The following is a 25,063-nucleotide window of genomic DNA, read 5'->3' as shown; positions in this document are numbered from 1 at the left end:
AATCTCTCCCAAAGTTGTATAGAATAATAGTCTTGATGTCTTGGCCTTAATCAACTCCCTGTTATTGAGAATGATATCCAGGGATCAAGGTTTAAAAGGAATTGGAATTGGTTTTAAGAAGATAGCAATTTCTGTTTCTTGTTAGAGCTTGTGAATGATCTATCTCGTTTGAAGAATTACTTGAAAAGCTATTAGAGCATGAAGCATTCATCAAACATATAATAGGAATCTGAATATTATTTTGTCATTTCTTGAAGAAACTTTTCTGCAAGTTTCCTTCAAGTCTAGTTTCTTTTTTTTTTTTCTTTTATCTGAAAAGTGTTTTTATTAAGCATAAAGCCGTCATGCCATTTAAGTTGGCTTCTAGTAACAAACAAAGGTCAATTCATATCAATTATATGGCAACACAAGTTTCTTCCATTTTTCTAAAAAAGCAAAATGGCAAGCAAAGCCCAAGTTGTTGTTAATTTCTTTCAATTTTTCTCTTTACATGCTTTAGTTTTCATCCATAAGCTCATGTTTTTGGTTAAATAAATGCCATTAGTGATTAATATGATGGCTATGTCAAAAAAACAATTTTTAGTAAAAAGAAAAAAAGAAAAAAATTTGTGTGGTATGCTCATAATTCATGTTTTCAATAGTTTTTTTTTCTTCTCTTCTGTAATAATTTGTATTTGTTAAGTTTTACAACTTTTTAGATTTGAGGTTGGTTATTTGCTTTAAAGAATGGAAATTTAAGTTTTTTTTTTCTCTTGATTTAGAGAAGAGAATTTTGAGATCTTTTGTATAAAGTAATTTTGTTTCAACTAATATGAAATAGAGAAAGTGATTGTTGTTTATGGATCATTTGCTTAGCAAATGGTATTTTTTTATATAAATTTTTAGATTTACTCATTAATGAAACCACAACATCTTTCTCAATAATAATACTTAAGATCAATATACCCATGGTTATCAAATATAAATATATATTTGTTTTTAAAATATCAATATCCAAATATCTAATCACTTTCATTACACTTTTTGTTTTTCTTTTAAATTAATAAATATATACATATTTAAAAATGTTGCTAAGAGAATCATTCTACGGAGTTGTTAGAGCCTAGACGACTCGTGGTCAGCCGTCCAATACAATTTGTAATATTAAAATAAGATTAAAACTTGTTGGGTTCTTCTTCCTATTCTTCATACATATCTTGGATGATGTTCTACGTAACTCCATCATCTTGGAATGCTGCTAAAGGTGATTTCCAAGGAAAAGAGGTTTTTGCTTTTGCTTGCTTTTAGAAGGGGAGAGAGAGAAGACCATTCTTTGCATTTGCAAACTTTCACTCGATAACTAATGAACTTCCCATTTTCCAATCATGAAACTGGTCATATTATTCTGCTTAAAATTTTGTTATTTTAAATATTCACTTTTATTCTACAAAAAACAAAAGAAAACTCTCATTAATTTTCAGTTTTCCTCAAAATATCAATTTTAAAGCATCCAATCTCTTTCCTTATTTTTTTTCTTAATTATAAGGTACCCTTTAGAAAAATTATTAAACTACGCATAAGATAAATTTAATTTGTTTATAACAATAATGAGTTTTCAATTACGCGACTTATTATTGGTATTTTCCTTTTAGGTACAAACCAAAATTGAACCACTGTTTAGTGGTCATTGAAAAATGAAAATACATTGTGGAGTGGTGGAGAAGATGAACAATGAAAATGATGTCATATTTTGACGAGTAAAAAACTGTCACTTTGTTACTTTAGTTATAATTTCAGACGGTCCATTAGTTTTCGAAATAAACATTCTATTCAAAAATGTAAACACTGTTAACAAAAATATAAAATAACTAAAATGCTCTTTCTTTTTTTTTTTTTTCTCTCAAAACATTGTGGTCGACCGGCAACGCTCCCATTCGCCTGCTGACCACCCCACGACAGGTGCTCCCCTAGGGAAGGGAGCACCCTCTCCTAGATCGGTGCTTCCTCCCTTGGGGAGCACCAAACGGTGCTTTCTTGATTTTTTTTTTTTGTAAAAAAAATTGAGATAATAGTAATTTTTAAAAATAATAAAAGGTAAAATTATCTTTTCAATATTGACACATTATCAAACTAACGAAAACATTAACAGTTGATTAATAGTTGAACTTATGTGTTTAATGAAAAATATTTTTTAGGAGTGGAGTTTTTTTTTCAAAAATTAATGAACTTGTATAAAATTATAATTCAAAGTGAGAGGGTAAGAATATTTTACCCTATTTTGACTCTTAAAGACTACATTTTGTTGTCAGACTGGTGACTTTGGAAACTAGACATCGCACCGACACAGCAAAGGTACGGAAACTATGAAAGGAAAAGAAAAGAACAAAGAATTCTATAGTGTTTGACTCATGAAGAATACATTTTGTTGTCAGGCTGATGACTTTGGAAACTAGACATCACATCGACACAGCATAAGGCAAGGAAACTAAGAAAGGAAAAGAAAAGAACAGAAATTCTATAGTGTTTGACTCTTAAAGACTTAATTTTATAACAAAAAGAATGAAAAATTATAAAGATGGAACAAACATTGTTAAAATATTAACATAAATGTGTATAATTTTTGTAAAAATTAAACATTTAAATTTATATTATCGAGCTAAAAGTATTTCACGATTTACAAATTTTAATTTACAAATAAATAATAACAAGGATAAAAATAATTATAGCGAAAATTAACAATTGAAAACCTTTATGTGAATTTATGAGAATTAACGTAAAAAATCATACAAGTGAAACAAACATTATTCAAATATTAACATAAATGTGTAAAAGTTAACACAATAAGTTATGATAAAAAGTTTAATTGAATTAAATTGGTTAGATAGAATGTTAATAATAAAAAAAATTATTATTATTATATTTTAAGGTAAAATATAAAATAAAAAGAAAAATTAAATAACATTTAAATAAAGATAAGATCAACAATTACCTATTTTGTTAACATAAAATGGATTAGCGTAAAAAATTAGCTATGCTGTTTACTTATTAACCTGTTAAATAGATTTTAATTATTTTTTTAAAATCATATGAATTGACCTTACAATAAAATTAGACTTACTATAACTATTTTCTATACAACTAAATATTTTTGGAAACGATTTTTCAACTTTTAAATTTTTTTAAATAATTTCAAATTTAATTACTTGTCTTATGTCGATAGTCATGGGATTCATAAAGGCTTCAAATAGGTTTGGACTCCCAATGGGGAGTTGTAGTGTATGGGAACGAAGCAATAAGATGGAATACTGATAGTAAATTTGAAAGTTTAATTTGCTGCTCTTGCATCATATTGCATTTGTCAAGTTTTACAATTTTTTAGAGTTGAGGTTAATCATTTGATTTTTTTTTTTTGGAAAGTTCTGTGTGCATGAATCATTTGATTTAAAGAACGAAAATTTGAGTTTTTTCTCTTGTTTTAGAAAAGAGAATTTAAAACTTCCTTATTATGTTAGAAAGTGATTAATGTTCAATTACAAGTGGTAATTTTTTTAATCCATTAGAGGATACAATAGGAAGCCATTTAAAAAAAATAAAAATGTAACTATTTTACCTAATTAAATATTTGAAAATTATGTATATTTTATCCAATAAAAATGAACATTAAAAAATGTTGTGTGTCCAAACGACCCCTGGTCAGCCGCCCAATCTTCTTTGGAATATTAAAATACAATTAAAACTTGTTGGGTTCTGGGTCCTATGCTTAATTAATATTCCTACATTCTGATTTTCCAATCATTCTCAGGGGAGCATCTTAAACATCTAGAACAGGCTAAAACATATCACTCCAATAAACATGCATCGGGAAGTTCCATCTCTGAAGTATTCTCAATATCGGTGGACACAAGGACAAATCAAAGTGATCACTAATTCAATTAATCGTGACTAACTTTCACCTCTAGCTTCACCCTTTTCTGAATTATCTCTACTTTGATTTCCTGCAATTTCTTGCAAGAACGCAACCATGTCTTTCTTTGATGCTCTGTACGCTACACGAGAAGTTGTTGTCTCCAAGTTCTTAGACTTTCTCATAGACAAGTTGGTCTCTTCTGACTTCCTGCAATTTGCTACTGAAAAGAAGATCCACCTGGAGATCGAGAAGTTGAAGATGGAATTGCTGGAGATTCGTGCAGCGCTGGATGATGCTGAGGAGAGGCAGCTAAAAGATTCGTGCAGAACTTGGCATACGACGTGGAGGACATTTTGGACGAGATTGCAACCGACATTTCAATGCGCAATTTTATGATGGAACGTCGAGGTAGCTCAAGTAAGAAACCCAGACTCATGATTTCTGATTCATACAACGCTGTTATGTTTAACAGGGACATGATGTCCAAGATAAATGATGTCACTGCCAGATTGAAAGATTTAGAACCACAGAAAAAAAAGTTGCAGAAGAGAACGAGGGACTACCGTAGATCCAAAAGGATAGAAGAACGGTTGCAGCCTACTTCTGTGGAGATGTATGGTAGAGAAAAAGACAAGGAGACAATACTCGAATTGCTCTTCAAGAGTGATGATGAAGGAAATTTTGTGATTCCCATCGTTGGCATGGGAGGGATCGGTAAGACAACCTTGGCCCAACTTGTTTACAATGATGCTAGTATTCAAAATCATTTTGATCTCAGAGCATGGGTTTGTGTTTCTGATGATTTTGATGTCACAAGAATAACGAAAGCAATTTTGGAATCAGTTAGTTCTGTGTCATGCAATGACAATGAATTGACTTCACTTCATAAAAAATTAAAGAATGTATTGTCAGAGAAAAAATTTCTTATTGTTTTAGATAACATATGGAATGAGGATTATAATAAGTGGACCATTCTCCGATCTCCTTTTCTAAAAAAGACTCCAGGAAGTAAAATTATTGTGACGACACGGAATCTTGTTGTTTCAACTACAATGGGTGCTTCTCATGCTCAAGTTTTAGAACTTTTATCAAAGGATGATTGTTTATCTATATTTGAACAACATGCATTAGGAGCAACAGACTTTAGAGAACATCCCAACCTAAAAGAAATTGCTAGGAAAATAGTGAGAAAGTGCAACGGTTTGCCTTTGGATGCTAAAACCATTGGAGGCTAGTTACGTACTAATGTTGACCATGATGCTTGGAAAAATATATTAGAGAGCGAGATATGGCAACTATCAACATCAGTGTGGTATAATTCCAGCTCTACAATTAAGTTACCATCATCATCCTTCGCATTTGAAGCGATGCTTTGCCTGTTGCTCCGTTCTTCCTAAGGATTATGAATTTGAAGAAGAAGAGATAATTTTGTTATGGAGGGCAGAAGGCTTTCTACAAGAAGCACAAGATAAACAACACATTGAAGATTTGCGTCACTAGTACTTTAGAAATCTACTATCAAGGTCTCTTTTGCAAATATCCAACAAAGATAATTCTCGATTTGTTATGCATGACCTCATTCATGATCTGGCTCAATCAATTGCTGGAGAAATATGCTTTCGAATAGAGGGTGATAAGAAAATTTCAAAGCAGGCTCGCCACTTATCTTACATTGCTAATGGGTGTGATGGTATCAAAAAATTTAAAGGCATTTGGGAAGCAAAGCATTTACGAACCTTTTTGCCGATGAGGTTGTCAAGTGATGATGGTGGCTTTGTAACTAGCAATGTTCTAACATGTTTGTTACCAGGTTTGAGATGCTTGAGGGTGCTTTCGTTGAAAGGGTATGGGATCAAAGTGTTGCTAAATTTTATAAGAGATTTAAAACACTTACGATATTTAGATTTTTCTAACACTTATATTAAAAGTTTGCTCGAGTCAATAAGTACTCTCTATAATTTAGAAACTCTTTTGTTAAAGAGGTGTTGGGACCTTGTGAAGCTACCTTCAGAGATGGAAAACCTAGTGAACCTATGTCATCTTGATATCACCAATGTAAATAGATTAGAAGGCATGCCAAGTAATTTTGGTACATTGACTAACCTTCAAACTCTATCCAATTTTATCGTGGGTAAAGGTAAAGGATATCAAATAAGGGAGTTAAAGGATTTATCCAATCTAAAGGGTCAACTTTGTATTTCTAGATTAGAAAATGTTACTGAAACTAAAGATGCATGGACAGCTAAGTTACTAGATAAGGTAGGACTCAATGAGTTAGAATTGAAGTGGAGTAGAGACTTTGATAATAGAACTGAAGTAGTAGAAAAAAAGGTGTTGGATTTGCTTCAACCTTCAAAAATGCTTAAGAAGCTCGCCATTGAGGGCTATTATGGTGCGACATTGGCAAAATGGGTATGAGATTCTTCGTTGGATAATTTATTATCTTTAAGCCTTAATGATTGTCCAAATTGCATGTCATTGCCATCAATTGGGAAATTGCCATTGTTGAAAGAAGTACGCATCGATGGATTGAATAATGTAACTAGTGTTGGAGTTGAGTTCTTTGGAGAAAACATGCCAAAAGCATTTCCATCATTGGAGATTTTACAATTTCGAAACATGCTTCAATGGGAGAACTGGAATCTTTGTGACGTTGATGATAAAGCTAGGGAATTTCCAAAACTTCGTGAACTCTGTATTTAGAATTGCCCTAAACTGTTGGGGAGTATACCAGAATTGATTTTTTCATTGGAGACACTTGTGTGAAGAATGTGAGAAATTGGAAATTTCAATACCAAGCCTTCCAAAGCTTTCGAAATGAAAAATTAATAGATGCAAGAAGGTAGTGTATAAAGGTTTTGCAAACCATAGTTCATTACAAAAAGTCTCTTTTTTGAACGTTCTCAAGTTTACTTGTACTAGGGCATGCACAAGGTTAGGGTCAGTAAAGGTGGAATCCCTTGAGATATTCTTCATATTAATTTTTTGTTCAAACTTGTAAGATATTCTTATGATTTATTTGCAGGCATGCTTGGAGTCAAAACCATCAGCGACAAACTATCACCTTGTACATCTAGAAGTCTGAGTATTTCCTGTCTCTCCTATTGATTTGTTTTTTGTTTTTTTGCACGAAAACCAAGACCTTCATTTTGAGATTGGAAAGATGCAAGTGATGTGTTTGTTGGTTGTAGGCACTCTGGGAGGTTGCATGATTTGTGAGACAATGTTGATGGTAAGATGCTATTTAATTTTTTTTTCAAACTTGGGTACTCAATGACATTCTAGAAACCGGTTCTTTATTGAAACAGAGTGCAAAGCTGGAAAGTAGAGAAAGAACATGAAAATTGCCACTTCTGAACTCAATCGTAATTATTGCTAACTTGGAAATTCAAGTTTTGAAAAGATATCCAAGACAAATTGTGATGTGTTTGCATTCATTTTGTAGGTACTGTTCAGGGTTGAGAGACTGATTGGAGTAGCACGCCAATTCAATTTACAGATCAGGTAGTTCCAATCTTTTATTTTTTTTGTACTTGACAAAAATGAAAGTCCTTAACCATTAACATGTAGATTCCTTAAGGAAATACAGGCCTTTCACAGGGGGTTAAGCTAAAATTAGTGGGCCTCCATGTTGATTTGGCTTTCTGGCCTATGATAAAGCTATGAAGAACGTTTATACCTACTGAGACGTTTTGGTCACTTATAGCTCAGTTAACAATCCTGGTAAAGACTTCAATCCTTACTTCAAGTCAATACTTTGCCAGGGAAAGTCTAATGAATTGGCTGAGGGAATCTCAAACAGCTTGTTCCCCAAGTTCCCCCAACTTCCACATGATGGCCTGTTTCATAGCCAGAGCTACAATCAATTCATGACAAAAATTGCAATTGTTGATAAAAATATGCTCAAATCAGCATAGAGAGGCTAGTTCTTTCTCCAACAACCTATATTTGTCAGATTCAACTCCTAATTTTATACACTTTTGTTTGAACGGCCTTATTACATGGCCAAGTAGAACTCATTATCCTACATTAATTCCCATATTCGGATTTTCATATTTGTTGTACCAAACCACTTTTCCCTTTAAAACCGTATCTTTTATTTCAGTTTTCATTATGCATCATCAATGACGCACTTGATTACTGTTTGCAGAGGTTTAAGTGTATAAGCTTATCAACCAATCGATGTTTCAGTAGGCCAGATAAACAGAATTAAGGTGCTTACATTATTATTGATTTTTTCACATTCTAAAATTGCAATCTGTTCCTAACTAGTTAAAATTTCACTAGGCAGATAATGAAGAACACTAATTGGTTCGAGACAACAGTAATTCAGGAGTGGAGCAAGGGATGGGTGTGAACTTGGATGTGGGGTTCCTGTCTTACCTTGATATAACCCCTGAGAAATTATGATTAAGGATGGAAGGTTGACCCATGTTATCCTCCATGAGCTTCCTCTAATGCCGAAGAAATACTTTTAACAATTACTGCTAAGCTTTGATTACTCCAAACTATGGGTTGAAGCTGGTCATGTCATTCCATCTGCACAATTCCAGTTGCCTGCCAAAAGAGATACTTCACTAGCAATGCGTGGGAAGCTAAAAGATAATTGAAGAAGATAAAATTCCAGCTTCATAACTTATTGCTGATAAAGATAAGTCTGATGAATCTTATTTGAACCGGTTGCAGATTAACTTTACAGTTTTGTACTAGGACAATATCTTTAAGTATTCATCACTGAGTACTGTCCAAAATTCCATTTGTTATGTCAACTTTTTCTGGTATGTCAGAATATTCATGTTCCCACCACTTTTGTTGCTGGAAAGGATAGACCAACTTCTTGTTCTTCCCTTTTTCTTGTAATTTTACATACTCCACTGCTTCAATTATAGAAAATGTTTTTCCAGTTTTAATCTCTATTTTACTTTGCAAATGATGAATTAAATATAGGTAATAACTAAGCTTTTTTATTTTCTATACAATTAGATATTTTTAAAAATGATTTTTCAACTTTTTAATTTTTTTAATATTTTCAAATTTAATTACGTACCTTATTTTATGTCGATGGTCATGGGGTTGACGAAGGCTTCAAACAGTTTTGGACTCCCAATGGGGATGAATTGGTTGTAGTGTATGTGAAGGAAGCCATAATTAAGATGGAATACTGATAGCAAATTTGAAAGTTCAATTTGCAAGTTTAAAGTTTTCTTTTATTCTTCTCTGTGCTTAATTATATGCATTTGAAAAGAGAATTTTGAAATTTCTTATGTAATTAGGTAATTTTGTTTCAATAAACATGGAGTAAAAAAGGTTATTACTACTTCTTTATTACGCTAGAAAGAGATTATTTTTCGTCTGCCATGTACTTACAATATCAGAATTAGCCAGTAGCAGTATAGAAAACTACTTCATTTATTAACGAGAGTTATTTCTATAAAGAAAACAAAGTTATCAGAAAATCTTATGGTAAAGAAATATTAGAAATTATGTTTAATTGTAGTTTAGAAAACTCTTTTGAGAGAATAAACATAATGTGACAATTGAAACTCCGACAAAATAGCATTGTCCATATTCATAGTTAATGAAATATTATTAGTGAAAATTTAACTTTTTTGAATAAATTACTTTCATTTTTAAGATTTTATCTTAATTCATTTTGGATCCATTAATATTCAAAATAAAAATTTGACCACAAAACCCTAAACGTTGTTAACGAATATTAAAAAAGGACTAATTAAGCTACACATGAGATATAAAAAGTTTAAGTTGTTTATAACAATAATGCATTTTCAAATAGGCATCCATAATCAAATTTAAACAATTTCTTGGTCCTATACTTAATTAATATCTTGGATGATTTTATATCAATGATCAAGCTTTTATTTCATGGTTTTCATGTAGAATACAATGCAAATTTCTTTTTCTTCTTCATTTTTAATCCAGTATGGTTCCTAACAATGAATGTTAGAATGTTGCAGAAGTTGATTTCCAAGGAAAAGAGAGAAGACCATTCTTTAGCATGGACTCGAAAATGAAGAGACAAAGAAGCTGCTTGGAAACCTTTCCCTCAATACCTAATGAATGAAGTTGTTCATTTATTTGACCAAACATGCACTTCAAATATATTGTATTTAATTTATAGCATCAAGGATGCGTTCATCAATACCCAAAAGAAATTTTGCTTCCTTGGATAACCCAAGCTATTTCTCTATCGAAGTTTGGTACAAGATTCCTCCATATTTAGTGCAGATTAACCTTCGCTTCCTTTTTATAAACAATTAATTGGAAATTTCAATAAAATAATTAAAACGTTAAATGAACGCTCTTTTCCAAATTAAATAGCATCTCCTTTTGTTAAAGCATCATCATCTTTATCTGCTTTTGATAAAGCATGAGCTGCTTTGTGGCAACTCCACTTCTGGTTGTCGCAAGACAGAGTCTCCAGGAATATTGCTTTGTACAACAATTACTCTTTAATAACTTGGCTTCTAGCTCAATTCTTTTCCCAAATTTGTCTACTCTCATTTTCCTGCAGTTTCTTGTGAGATCGCAACCATGGCTTCCCTTGATGAAACCCTGTCAACTATTTTCTAGTAAACTTCTAGCATGTACTTGAAGATGAAGACACAAAGAAGTTACTTGGAAACTTTCACTCAATACCTAGTAAACTTGGATTTAATTTATACCATGAAACTATTTTCTTTATGTAAGTTTCATATAAGTATGGATGTTGAAAAATCTTTTGATTGACCAAAATGGTCATTTTGTTTAATATATTTCTATACGATTATTTTTAAAATTTTTATTGTTAATATTAATAATATTATTCAATTTGAGAATATATAAGAATTTTAATTATATCAAATAATTTTTTTTAAAAAAATTATTATAAATATTAATAAGATTTATCTAGTTTGTAGATAAAAATTTGAATTGGATTCAACGACTTTTATTGAAAATATTATTCTTAATTATAACATTATTGAATAATTTCTAGATTAAACTTTTAAAATTTCAAATATATGATTGAAATAATATTTTTCTTATATATATGTAATTATCTTTTGATTATAATTGTCTTTATTTATAAACAATTAAAGTTACACTATAAAAACATTTGCATTTCATATATAGCTACTATTATTTAAAAATAAATAATTAAATAAAACAAGTATATTCGTGCAAAATACATGACAATAAATCTATGCTTCCTCATCCTTCTCGTTAATGGGGTAGTTACTAGAGTTGTCCAGGAATATCTACACTCAAAGCCCTAGAGTTCTTGGTGGGTACCCAAGGATTAAATTATCTATAATTATTATAATAAATATTATAATAAAAACTTAATTTAATAAATAATTATTTTTACTATAATTATTTTTATCTTTAATATTATTCATTTATAAATTAAAATTTATAAATAAATAAACACTTTAAACTCGAGGACATAAATTTAAACGTTTAATTTTTCAAAAAATTATGTTTATTCGACATAATTGACTTGTTATTTTAAATCTCATACATTTACGTTAATATTTTGACAATATTTGTTATGCTTTTATAATTTTTTACGTTAATTCTTATAGATTTATGTTAAGATTTTTCAACTATAAATTTTCATGATAATTATTTTAATCCTTACTATTATTCATTTATAAATTGAAATTTGTAAACAATTAAATACCTTAAACTCTAAAATATAAATTTAAATAATTTTCACAAAAATTATATTTATTTAACTTAATTAACTTATTACGTTAAATCTTACATGTTTATGTTAGTATTTTGATAATGTTTGTTCCATCTTTATAATTTTTTATGTTGACTCTTATAGGTTTACGTCAAAGTTTTTCAACTATTAATTTTTACAATAATTACTTTTATCCTTACTATTATTCATTTATAAATTAAAATTTGTAAATCATTAAATATTTTAAACTCAGTAATATAAATTTAAATGTTTAATTTTTATAAAAAAATATATTTATTTGATTTAATTGACTTATTACGTTAAATCTCATACGTTCGTGTTAGTATTTTGACAATATTTGTTCTACTTTTATAAATTTTTACGTTAATCCTTACAGCTTTAGGTTAAGGTTTTTCAAATACTAATTTTCACTATTAGTTTTTTATCCTTACTATTATTCATTTAGAAATTAAAATTTATAAACTGTTAAATATTTTAAATTCAAAAATATTAATTTAAATGTTTAATTTTTTTAAAAAAATTATATTTATTTTAACTTAATTGATTTGTTACGATAAATCTCACATGTTTATGTTAGTATTTTGATAATACTTGTTCCACCTTTATAATTTTTTATGTTAATCTTTACAGGTTTACATTAAGTTTTTTTAACTACTAACTTTTACGATAAATTATTTTTATCCTTGCTATTATTCATTTATAAATTAAAATTTATAAACTGTTAAATACTTTAAATTTGAGAATATAAATTTAAAAGTTTATGCTTTTATGACTTAAGAACAGAAAAGCTTTTGCATTGCTTGTAGAGGGGGAGAGAGAATTAAAACCCATTCTTTAATTAGCATGGACTTGAAAATGAAGAGAGACAACAAAGAAGCTACTTGGAAACTTACAATTACCCAAAAGAAAAATGCCTTTATGAAAGGAAATAAAAATGGTTTCAAACGTGTGATATAGCTTTTCAAATTCTTGGCATCTCTTATAAACATAACTTTAAAGAAGAATTAAGAAATGATAAAAATAGATTGCTTCTACCTTTCCTCCCGTAATTTTTTTCAATCCAAATATATATATAAAAGAGTGCTTTTCATAAATGGGCCTGAGGCATAAGACGTTTTAAAGAATAGTCCTCCCTATAATTTTATCTATTTTTAGCCAAGAGAAAAAAAAATTGAACAAACTTGTCCTTAATGAAATCGACCCATTCGCTAGGCTCCGTCCTTCAACCCGAAACCTATTAACAGGTCAAGTATGTTTAGGTTTGTGCCTCAAACTGACTCATATTTTTTGAGCTTTCCTCACCAGACTATTCATCTCTAGAGTATTCCTTACTAGAAAAAAAAACGTTTAAGCATTTTGAGCATTTTGGAGTAGTTTTTGATACGTGAAGAAAACCTGTGAGCAAGAATTTTTAAATATTTTAAAGTGATTTTTGATATATGAAGAAAAACTTTCAAATATTTTGAGCATTCGTATTTGTTAATTATCTTGTTAAATGGAATATGGTGTATCGTTTGAAGTTGTTGATCTTGTTAAATGGAATTTAGTAGTTTTGGTGATTTTTGAAAATTATGTGACTAGTTTTTAGGCATTGCGTGACTGACTTTGGATATTGCGTGACTGACTTTGAGCATTACGTGACTGATTTTTGATAAGGCATTGTGTGACTGACTTTGGGCATTGTGTGAATAGTTTTTGATAAGGCATTGCGTGACTAGTTTTTGATAAGGCATTACGTGACTAATTTCTGATAAGGCATTGCATGACTAGTTGATAGGCATTACGTAACTTGTTAGTAAGACATTACGTGACTTGTTAATAAGGCATTGCGTGAATAGTTAGTAAGGCATTGTGTGACTTAGGCATTGCTTAAAAATCAGTCACGCAATATATAAAAACTAGTCACGTAATGCCTAAAACCAATCACGTAATGACTAAAAACTAGTCATACGGTGATTAAGTCATACAATACCTAAAAACCAGTAAACTCAATTTTAGGTTCTATGAATAAACCAATAAACTCAAGAACCTAAAACACATATTTTTGTTTTTTGCTAAACCATGAAATTGTGCATTTCATAAAAGATAGGTTACAAAACTCCATAACCCTCCAAAGCAAGAGAAAATATATCCCTATCGGTAGGTCTTGCTCACTCCCCTTATACAAAAACAAAATATACCCTCTTTACAAAATATTCCTTGAACAATTTCAACTCAAAATCTCTAGCAAACATGCTTAACAATCATCCCAATCCCAGACACAACAAAATCGTGAACCACCATAAAACCCATCAAACATGCTTTAGCTGTTCTTTCTCCCTGAGCAAAATTGTTGCCTGTAAAGAGTAAAATCGTTATTCATCGCCCTTAAGAACCCCAAGATCCACCATCCAAAAAAATAAAACAAAATAAGAAAGCGCTTGATGTCATATTTGCGAATTTGATAGCGAGATAGACATATTTGAGCAAAAAGAGAAATCGAGATTTAATTTTGAAATTTTTATCTGAATGGCGGGAGAGAGAAAACTGAAACCATTTTAATTTGTCTGAAATTGTTTAAAGGGTATTATTGTCAAGTCACACCAAAAATAGTTAAAATTATAAAAAATGATATTTTTGAATTGAGCTTATGAGAAAGGTTATTTCTCATAATTTTCTCTATATAAAAGGTGCTGTTTTAGAATCCAAAGTGACAAAGTGAAGTACAATAATTGTAAAGTATGAGCTGGTTTCACATCTCTTTGTGGCAATTATTACCTTCATAAGATCAACCAAGGGGAGGGCCAGCAGCCAAAGAGACGTTGGAATTGTATTGAAAAGTATTTTTCTTAGTATTGAATAATTTATAAATTTTATAGTTGAAATATTAATTAATTATTTTTATATATAATTTTTTTAATTATAAGTGTCTTATATTTATAGATAATTAAAGTTTCACTTTAAGGACATTTAGTTTATATAATTTTATTATTTAAAAATAAATAAAAAACAGTGACAATAAATACTAGTATATATAAAATTATGGATATTGAATATAGTTTTTGATTGATGGAAATAGTCATATTTATTTATTATCATTCTAAATTGCAATCACAAAATTTCTTATTTTTAATATCAATTAGATTTATTTAATTTGTAAATATATAAGAGTTATAATTATATCAAATGACTTTCATTAAAAATACTTTTCATTATAAATATTAGTACTCACTTCGTTGCAATCCATCCTATTATTTTAAAATGTTTCAAACTAATGTCCACTTTCTTAAAATGAAAAACACTTTTCCATTCTTGCCCTTCATTAAAACACTTACTTTAGAGGACAATAATTAATATTATGAAATTTTAATTATATATATTGAATTAGTAATTATTTCTTATATATAATTCTCATTTATTTATTTACATTTTTAAAAATAATGTCCTTTATATATACTTGTTATTATTTTAAAATAAGTTAAAAAAATAAGTATAGTAAATACTAGTACTTTAAAAATTATTTTTTACAACAAAAAATTTAGCCACATGTCTGTAAAAGATTGTCAAAATCAACGGACACAAAGACAAATAAAAGTCAGCAATACAATTAGTCTTTACTCACTTCACTTCTATCTCCACTCTTTTCTAAATTTTCTCTGCTTTGATTTTCTCCAACCATGTCTTTCTTTGATGCCCTGTCCGCCATAGGAGAAGTTGTTGTCTCCAAGTTCTTCGACTTTCTCATAGACAAGTTGGTCTCTTCTGACTTACTGCAATTTGCTACCGAGAAGAAGATTCATGAGGGGATGGAGAAGTTGAAGAAGGAATTGCTGGAGATTCGTGAAGTGCTTGATGATGCTGAGGAGAGGCAGCTCAGAGATAAGTCCGTCAAAATCTGGTTGTTCCACCTCCAAATCTTGGCATACGATGTGGACGACGTCTTGGACGAGCTTGCAACAGAAATTTCGAGACGCAATTTGATGATGGAACGTCGAGGTAGCTCAAGTAAGAAACCGAGACTCATGATTACTGATCCATTCGATGCTGTTATTTTTTACAGGGACATGATGTCCAAGATAAATGATGTCACTGTCAGATTGAAAGCTTTAGAACCAGAGAGAAAAAAGTTACAGAAGAGAATGAAGGACTGCCAGAGATCCAAAAGGATAGAAGGACGGCTGCAACCTACTTCTGTGGAGATTGAAACTCATGTGTATGGTAGAGACAAAGACAAGGAGAAAATACTCGAATTGCTCTTCGAGAGTGATGATGAAGGAAAGGTTGTGATTCCCATCGTTGGCATGGGAGGGATTGGTAAGACAACTCTTGCTCAGCTTGTCTACAATGATAATCGCGTGAATGATTGTTTTGATCTCAAAGCATGGGTATGTGTTTCTGAAAATTTTGATATCACGGATATAACAAAATCAATTTTGTCATCAGTTGGCCATAATCCTGGTGATGCTGAAGCTAATTTGAATAATCTTCAAATAAAATTGAAGGAGAAGCTCTCTGGAAAAAAACTACTTCTCATTTTGGATGATCTTTGGCATCAAATCTATAATGATTGGACTATCCTAGTAGCCCCTTTTGGAAAAGGAACTACAATTATCGTGACAACACGCGACCAAAGTGTTTCAAGAATGACGAGAACTATCCCAGATGATTACAAGCTGCAAAAGTTGCCAGATGAAGATTGCCTTTCTGTATTAACTGGACATGCATTCCAAGCAAAAGATTTTAGTGGCCATCCACACTTGAAAGAAATTGGTGTAAAGATGGCGGAGAAATGCAGGGGCTTGCCTTTGGCAGCTAAGACCATTGGAGGCCTTTTGCGCAATGAGGTGGGCCTTGTTGTGTGGAAAGATATACTAGAAAATGAGGTGTGGAAAGAGGAGGGATGTAACATAATTCCAGCTTTACGACTAAGCTATCATCATCTTCCTCCACATCTAAAGCCATGTTTTGCTTACTGTGCCATAATCCCCAAAGATTATGAATTTTCTAAGACAGAAATAGTCCGGTTATGGATGGCAGAAGGCTTTCTACAAGTGAAAGCTGTGAAGCAAAATGAAGATTTGGGTCAAGAGATCTTTCAGGAACTTGTATCAAGGTCATTTTTTGAAAGATCCAGTCAAAAGAAGTCTCGATATGTAATGCATGATCTTATTAATGATTTGGCTCAATCAATCGCCAAAGATTTATGCTTTAGAGTGGAGGATGACAAGGAATTGGACATTTCCAATAATGCTCGCCACTCATCTTACATTGGTGGTCGGAGGGATGGAATTAAAAAATTCCGAATCTTTAATGGAATGGAGCATTTAAGAACCTTCTTACCGTTGAAGATGCCAAATAAAGGGCATTGCTATATATCTAATCAAGTTCTCAGTGATTTGTTGCCAAAATTGAAATGCTTAAGGGTGTTTTCTTTAGAAGGGTATCGCTTGACTGAGTTACCTAATATCATTGGAGATTTCATACATTTGCGTTATCTCAATTTTTCTTACACTAGTATCAAAACTCTACCTGATTCAATATGCAAGCTTTATAATTTACAGACTTTGATTTTGTGGAAGTGTTATCAGCTCGAGGAGTTTCCTTCAAAAATGAGAGATTTAATTAACCTAAGGCATCTTGATTTTACTGGTACAAATTCACAAATAAGGATGCCGATGGGAATTGGTGAGCTAACCAGCCTCCAAACATTGACAAGATTTGTTGTGAGTCGAGATAATGGCCTTCAGATACAGGAGATGGAGAAATTGTCTAATCTTAAGGGTGGACTTCTTATTTCAGGATTGGAGAACATTGTCAGAGCTCAAGATGCAGCGGTGGCTGGGTTATGTAATAAGTCAAACCTTTCTGATTTAACTTTGGAATGGAAGTACTCCTGTGACGCTTTTGCAGTAGAAGAAATTCAATTTCACATGGACGTGTTGAATTCACTCCGACCACATGCAATGCTTGAAAGGCTCACCATCAAATATTACGGAGGTGAAACATTCCCAAGTTGGATAGGAGATCCATCGTTTGAAAAGCTATCACATTTGGGGCTGGTTTACTGTCCAAATTGCACATCATTACCAGCAATTGGAAAATTACCATCGCTAAAATCCCTTACTATCAGGAGGATGGATAAGGTGACTACTGTGGGTTCAAACTTTTTCGGAGAAAATGCGTCAATTGCATTTCCAAAACTAGAAGAATTATTTTTTTATGGCATGCCTGAATGGAAGGAATGGGATCCTTGTGAAGTTGATGGACATGTGAAAAACTTCCAACAACTCCGCCTGCTCTCCATTTCAGATTGTCCCAAGTTGTCAGGAAGGTTACCTACTTGTCTTCCTTCCTTGGAGGAACTTGTGATTCTTCGATGTCAAAAATTGAGAAGTCTAGCTACTTGTCCTCCTTCATTGAAGAAACTTGAGATTCGTCAATGTAAGCAATTGGTAGTTTCACTCCCTGGCCTTCCAAAGTTGTGTGACTTAACAATTGATGAGTGCCAAGAAGTGGTGGCTACAGGTTCTACAAATTTTGGCTCACTCATGAAAAGTGTCTCCCTTTCAAAAATTTTGAAATTCACTTGTCCAAGGGATATGATGTTAGGGTTGAGAAAAGCAGAATCTCTTTCTATAAGTAATTTTAAGGAGCTAATTTCTTCATGGCAGAACCAGGAAGGATCCTCAGCATATCCGTCGGCTCTTCACTTTTTGAAAATTCAGTGTTGTTCACAACTTGCTTCAATAGGGGTTGAGGACGAAAAGGAAGAGCAAATGCAATTGGGAATCCCTCGCAATATTGTAGATTTGCGTATTTCTGATTGTGAAAGGCTAGAGACGCTATCAAAAGGCCTACACAGCTACACATCCCTTACGGTGCTACAAATTGAAAGATGCCCAAGATTGATTTCATTTTCAAAGGGAAATTTGCCTGCAAATTTAAGAAGTTTAACCATTAGATGTTGCGAGAATTTACAGTACTTGCTAGATGAAAGAGAAAATATCAGTATCAACGGTACATTTTTTCTAGAGAAATTGGAAATTGAAGATTGTAAGTCTTTCATATCTTTATCTGCAAGACGCGAGTTACCGTTAAAGTTTATAAGTTTATCCATTGTTCGTTGTGAGAAAATATCAGCATAGAGCAACTGACTATTGGAAAATGTCAGTCTTTGATATCTTTATCCGCAAGGGGCGACTTACCTGTTGATCTTCAACGTGTATTCATCTATCGTTGTGAAAAAAAGTTAGCTTCCTTATTATCCAATGGCAAGTTACCTAAGGGGCTGAAATACCTCCTTATCCATGGTTGCCCATCTCTAGAATCCATAGCACCTGAAATTGAAGACAACTCTTCTCTTGAACAGATTCATATCTCCTTTTGTAAAAATTTTAGATCTTTGCCACGTGGATCGGACAAGCTCAACCATCTTGAGAAGATTATTATTGGTGGTTGTCCAAATCTGATTTCTTTCCCAGGAAGTGGATTGTTAACCCCCAAACTCAGAAAGTTCTATCTTATGAGTTGTGAAAAGCTCGAGGCCTTACCCAACCGCATGCACAACATTGTCTCTCTCGAAGAATTTTATTTAGATGAATGTCCAAGTGTGGTATCTTTGCCAGAAGGGGGGTTCCCTACCAATCTCATTTCACTTACAATCTCGCAACCCAATTTCTGCAAGTCAGTAATCGAGTGGGGTTTGCACAAACTCACCTCTCTTAAGCATTTCTGCATCCACGGTGCTTCTCTAGATGTGGCGTCATTCCCTCATGAAGAAATGCTTCTGCCCCCCTCTCTCACCTCTTTCTTCATCAGAGATTTTCCCAACCTTGAAATTTTGTCCTCCAAAGGCTTTCAAAATCTCACCTCTCTCGAATCATTGGAAATCCGAAATTGCCTCAAGCTCAAATTCCTTCCAAGTAAGGAAATGCTTCCCTCACTTTTGGAACTAGAAATTTCTGATTGTCCATTGCTAAAACAACGATGCAAGAAGGATGAAGGACAAGAGTGGCGCAATATTGCCCACATACCTTACATTGCAATTAGACCAGTTTGATGGTAAACGAAGGTTCGCCCTGAAGTCAGGTATCTTTATGTCACTTGAAATTACATATTAATTTTCATAAATCTTCTTTTTATTTGAAGAACATACATTAAGTCAAGTCTTCAAGTGCTCTATTTTCATGATTCCTGTAGGTTCATTAGTTCAATACTGTTTACAAATCTAATAAAGAGAATTGAGTTTGAGTAGCTTAATTACTCTTTCAAGTCAAGTTTGAGTTTACATAAATGAAAGTTGATAAAACTTAAACCAAGTTTTGAGTTTTGTTCTGGAATTCAGCTCGAGCACCCAACCTACAATAGGCTGCTGAACTTAGAGAAAAAGGGAAAAAATTAGTGATACTGATCTCATGTTCTTCATTTTACAGGCAGACTGCCATTGAGGATGCGTGATTTGTGACAATGCTTATGGTAGCAGTACATTACCTAAATTCAAATAGATCAGGATCAGGTATATACATAATTCCTCCCCCCCCTTTTTTTCAAATTTCAGTATGCTTTCCTTTTGAAGCCCACTGCATGCTCTAGCAAGATGGAAAAGAATGAAAGGCTGAAAATGAAAGAAAGAAAAAAAATTTAAAAAGAAAAAGAAAAATTTACAAGGAGAGAACGAATCCTTATCTGGTGTAATGGCATTATTGAATACTTTGCTAGTTTAAGGACACTATGTAAGGACTTATTCTCCTAGACTAGTTTGTATTCTTAAGTTAAGCTAGCGCTTAGTTGTATTTTTCACCTTATTGTTCATCTATTCATTTATGTTTCTTATTTTCTTGATAGGATTGATATAAATCTTGAATCAAATAGTTTTAGAAGAACAGAAAAAAAGTCCTATTGCAGCTATCTGCAGAGACAATGTCTTGACAATTGACTAGTAAATTGTATTGAGCTAATATAGAAGCTTCCTTGACTATAGTTGAAACATTTGCTATCCTGGCTTATCCTCAACTTCTGGCACTACAATACATGATCTAAACAATGTCACCCAAAAGCTACATTGATTAATTTGCAGATCACGGGCACTACTTCTTCGCCCAAAGCATCCCAACTCTGAAAATGCAAACTTTAATTTGAATGTAGTACGTTGGAAGAATATGCCTCCAGGTATTTTAACTTCACTTTGTGCTTCTTCATTGTAGAAAAACAGGGTTTATCTATCGAATTTTTTGTTAATTATTTTGTCCTTGATACCTCCTTAATAGTACTATTTGTTTGTCCAATAATTATGCCATCATCCTGAATGAATGCTAATATTCTCCTTGATTATTTGACAAACTCAACAGTGCAAAACGTATAAAGATGAGAATGGTCCAAAATCGCCGCTGTATGAGCAGATTGCATATTCCCTGGTGTGATCCAAAAGAGAAAATAAGAAGATGGTTCATCCCTTAAGAAGAGAAGGTCGATTATGATTAGACCAAGGTATGTCAATTTGGAAATATCTAATTACATTCAGGATAATCCATTTGAAATTTTATGTTCACAATGGTAGATATGTACAACCATGAGATGATGGACAAAAGGTGAAATCTATACACACACTGAGATCTCTACTATCTCAGCATTAAGATTTATATGAAGAATAACCAAAACCCAAGTTTTCAACCTTTTTCCCACTATTATTTTGCATATTTCAGTTTCTCTGCCATACTTTTTTGTTGAATGTTTGGCTTAGCCAAATGTTGAGGAATCACAAGACCAATGACCGAGAAGGAATAGAAGTATTCAGATTTGCTTTAAATGCTTAGATCAGATGAGCTAGTTAAATGTTTCTCATTTTTTGTTTCATCTAAATTGAAGTGAACAAAACCAAGATTCGATTTTAAGCATAACTACTAACAGACTCTTGCTTACTAAATTTTGGACAAGCATTTCCAAAGCTCATTTTCTTAGAAAAGAGTATATGTTTTTGCAGAATTGAGAAACTTCTGTCTTCCATCATGGAGAAAAATGGTTTAATTTCAAGTTATTGGAACTTTCAGATAGTTCTCTCCAGGTTCTATATATATGGATTCAATGTCTGCCATCATTTTAAAAGAACAATCAAGATGAGAAGTTGTTGTAGCTGATTTCAATGGTTTAATTTGTTTTTCTAAATGCTTATATATTCATTTGTTCTTCATATGTATTTTTGCTCATTCACCAGAAGTTTAAGTAAAGGGAAATAAACTTATTTGTAACTATTGTATTGGAATGTTTACTAAAAGCTGGAGAATTTTGTTTATTAATTTCATCATGGTAATGAACAGATGTTTGGCATTACTATCGTCTATGAAACATATTTATTTCAGACTACTGGTAAAACATTCCCTACAGGACTATTTCAAGAAAGGTTTCAGGTATTAATACTTGGTCACTTCTATACGAACCAAGATATATAACTTTGATTTTAATTTGATGTTAATTTTAAGTTGCGGAGGCTTATGCTTGAACAGAATGGATCTGTTAATTCTTTTAAATTTTTATGTCTACAAATCATATTGGTTTCAATGACTTCTTATTAAAATTTCTTGCAGAATCATTTCAAGATTAGTTTCAAACATATTAAATGATTGGTATATTGTTATATGCCTGAAGATTAATATGATATGTAATTTTGGTTTCAGTTGGAAATTGCAGAGGCTTGTGCCAGCAATAGGAGCAAACAAACTGGTCTGGGAAGACACTAAAATGGGAATGTCATTACTTATCCAAGTGGGCATTGCCTTCGTTGCTACCACTCTCAATGCTTGTTATAACCCAGCATATTGACCATATGCTGGACTGAATGAGCAAACACCAAAATGTCTGCCTCAATCCCAATGAGTACTCAATTTTTAATAAATGATGAGAAATTAAAGTATGTATTGGCAACAATAGCAGTGACCATGTCAAGGGAACAACAATTTCCCAAAGGGAAACATAGTTTGAAAATGGTAATGTTCCTGTACACAGAAAGCTAAAAGTTTAAGTTATTACCAGGAAATCATGTTGCAAAATGAAAACCTGATGTTGTGGAATTTGTCTGACGGGATGAAGTAGACTTTATATTCTGTAGCCCTTAACAAATTCAATGGTGGTTTGAAGTTGTTCAGATAGCAGTTCCTTCCCTAAAAGGGGAATCTTTCCTCCTTTGCGTCAGTGGTGCTAGTATAAATGATAAGATAGCTACTGACTGCCTCAAGCATGTAAAATCAGGTAACCTGGGACCTTCTGTACAAACCAAATTGATAGTCTCATCGTAAGTTTTTTGTAATATTCAAGTTAAGAAGCTACCAATGTGTATTTCCCATTTTTAGTTGATGCATTGCATTTATTCTTATCTGTTTCTACTAAAATTTGTAGAATCCTTTCTTCTTTCTCATATTATGTTTTCAAAGTAAAGGAGGTTTCTACTCTGTCAACTGGTCGATTTAATCTAAAGTACTTTTCAAGTTGCATATCGGGGTAAAATGGCCAGAATTCAGTTTTTGCTGATGTAGAAGTGTGAATCACAGTGCTTAAGCATTTATGTATTCAATAATTTCAAGAGTCTTTTAATGTTCTATTGTCCATCTGGAAGTTTGAGTAGTTCTTGTCTGTCCTATCGATTTATTTTATGTTTCTGCATGAAAATGACATTAATCAGGACCTTCATATTGAGATTGGAAAGGTGAAAAGTGATATGTTGCTGTTTGTAGGCACTTTAGGAGGTTGCATGATTTGTGAGACAATGTTGACAGTAAGACAATGCTAATCTTGAAGGTAGAAGTTTATAGAACAATGAATGGGCAGATGCTTTAGACATTTTAGTTCTCTTAGATAACTTCCTCTTGGTTGTGTGCTTCAACGTAGTTCAAATGCTTTATGCTTATATATATTTTCATCACAGAGATTCAGCCATTGAAAGAAAAAAGAGCACAATGAAAGAATACACCTCCTCATGGTAATGAACAGATGTTTGGCATTACCATCATCTATGAAACATATTGCTTTCAAATTGTTGGTAAAACATTCCCTGCAGGACCATTTCAAGAAAGGTCTCAGGTATTAATACTCGATCACTTCTGTATGAACTAAAGATTTATAACTTTGATTTTAATTTGATGTTAATTCTAAGTTGCAGAGGCTTATGCTTGAGCAGAATGGATCTGTTAATTCATTTAAATTTTTATGTCTACAAATCATATTGGTTTCACTGTCTTCTTATTAAAATTTCTTGCAGAATCATTTCAAGATTGGTTTCAAATATATTAAATGATTGTTACATTGTTATATGCTTGAAGATTTATGTGATATCTAATTTTCAATTGGAAGTTGGAGAGGCTTGTGCCAGCAATAGGAGCAAACAAACTGGTCTGGAAAGACGCTAAAATGGGGAATGTTATTACTTATCCAAGTGGGCATTGCCTTTGTTGCTGCCACTCTCAATGCTTGTTATAACCTGGCACATTGACCATGTGCCAGGCTGAATGAGCAAGCACCAATCTGAGCCTCAATCCCAATGAGTACTCAATTTCTGATAAATGATGAGAAATTAAAGTACGTATTGGCAACCATAGCACGTGACAGTGTCAAGGGAACAACAATTCCCCAAAGAGAAACATAGCTTGAAAACAGTAACGTTCCTACACACAGAAAGCTAAAAGTTTTAGTTATTGCCAGGAAATCTTGTTGCAAAATGAAAACCTGATGTTGTGGAACTTGTCTCACAGGGTGAAGTAAACTTTATATTACGAAGCCCTCAAAAATTCAATGGTGGCTCGAGGTTGTTCAGAACCATATCTTTTGTTGAATGATTGCCTTAGCCTATGTTGATGAATCTTGAGACCAATGGTAGAGAAGGAATAGAGGTATCCAAAAGGAGGGAGAAAGCCGTGTAAGATTCCATTAGTTCGAATTTGCTTTAAGTGCTTAGATCAGATGAGCTAGGCAAATGTTTCTCATTTTATATTTAATCTAAAATGAAGTGAGCAAAACCAAAGTTTCAATTTTAGGTACAACTACAAATAAGCTTATGCTTACTAAATTTTTGACAGGTATTTCTCCAAAGCTCATTTTCTTTGAAAGGAGTGAATTTTTTTGCAAAATTGGGAAAGAAGTTTTGTCTTCCATCATGGACCGAAATGGTTTAATTTCACGCTAGTAGGGTTTTTGTAAAAGAAAACCAAGAGTAATTCACAATGAGAGGTTTTTGTAGCTGATTTCTTTTCAAATGTTTATGTCTATAAATCATATTGCTTTCAGTGGCTTCTTATTAGAATTTCTTGCAGAATCATTTCAAGAATGGTTTCAATTGTATTAAATGAATGATATATTGTTCTATGCCTGAAGATTTATATGATAACTAATTTTGGTTTCAATTGGAAGCTGCAGAGGCTCATGCCAGCAATTGGAGCAAACAAACTGGTCTGGAATGACTCTAAAATGGGAATGTTATTACTTATCCAAGTGGGCATTGCCTTGGT

The 25,063-nt window shown here is 32.2% G+C and overlaps 1 protein-coding gene and 1 pseudogene across 1 annotated transcript; both read left to right on the top strand.

Annotated features, from left to right (window-relative positions):
* Window positions 1-3,879: 3,879 nt before the first annotated feature.
* Window positions 3,880-6,887, top strand: LOC148760500 (putative disease resistance RPP13-like protein 1; annotated as a pseudogene).
* Window positions 6,888-15,212: 8,325 nt separating this feature from the next.
* LOC148760499 (putative disease resistance RPP13-like protein 1) lies at window positions 15,213-21,012 on the top strand. The gene is made up of 5 exons (XM_088802729.1): window positions 15,213-18,660; window positions 18,768-19,661; window positions 20,006-20,088; window positions 20,650-20,741; window positions 20,921-21,012. Exons 1-2 carry the CDS (start codon window positions 15,251-15,253, stop codon window positions 19,630-19,632), a joined length of 4,275 nt encoding a protein of 1,424 aa, XP_088658855.1. The 5' UTR covers window positions 15,213-15,250; the 3' UTR covers window positions 19,633-19,661; window positions 20,006-20,088; window positions 20,650-20,741; window positions 20,921-21,012.
* Window positions 21,013-25,063: the final 4,051 nt, after the last annotated feature.

The sequence above is a fragment of the Theobroma cacao genome, chromosome 10, assembly GCF_053813885.1.
Source record: "Theobroma cacao isolate CCN51 chromosome 10, ASM5381388v1, whole genome shotgun sequence".
In the NCBI taxonomy this organism is placed as follows: Eukaryota; Viridiplantae; Streptophyta; class Magnoliopsida; order Malvales; family Malvaceae; genus Theobroma; species Theobroma cacao.
Note: the sequence above shows the minus strand (reverse complement) of the source record. Positions and strands in the feature narration are given on the sequence as shown.

Bases quoted from the DNA above. Each gene is read 5' to 3' on its own strand.
- LOC148760499 (XM_088802729.1), top strand. From the start codon at position 15,251: ATGTCTTTCTTTGATGCCCTGTCCGCCATAGGAGAAGTTGTTGTCTCC. The intron at 18,661-18,767 runs GTTACCGTTAAA...TTTATCCGCAAG, and splicing joins TCTTTATCTGCAAGACGCGA to GGGCGACTTACCTGTTGATC.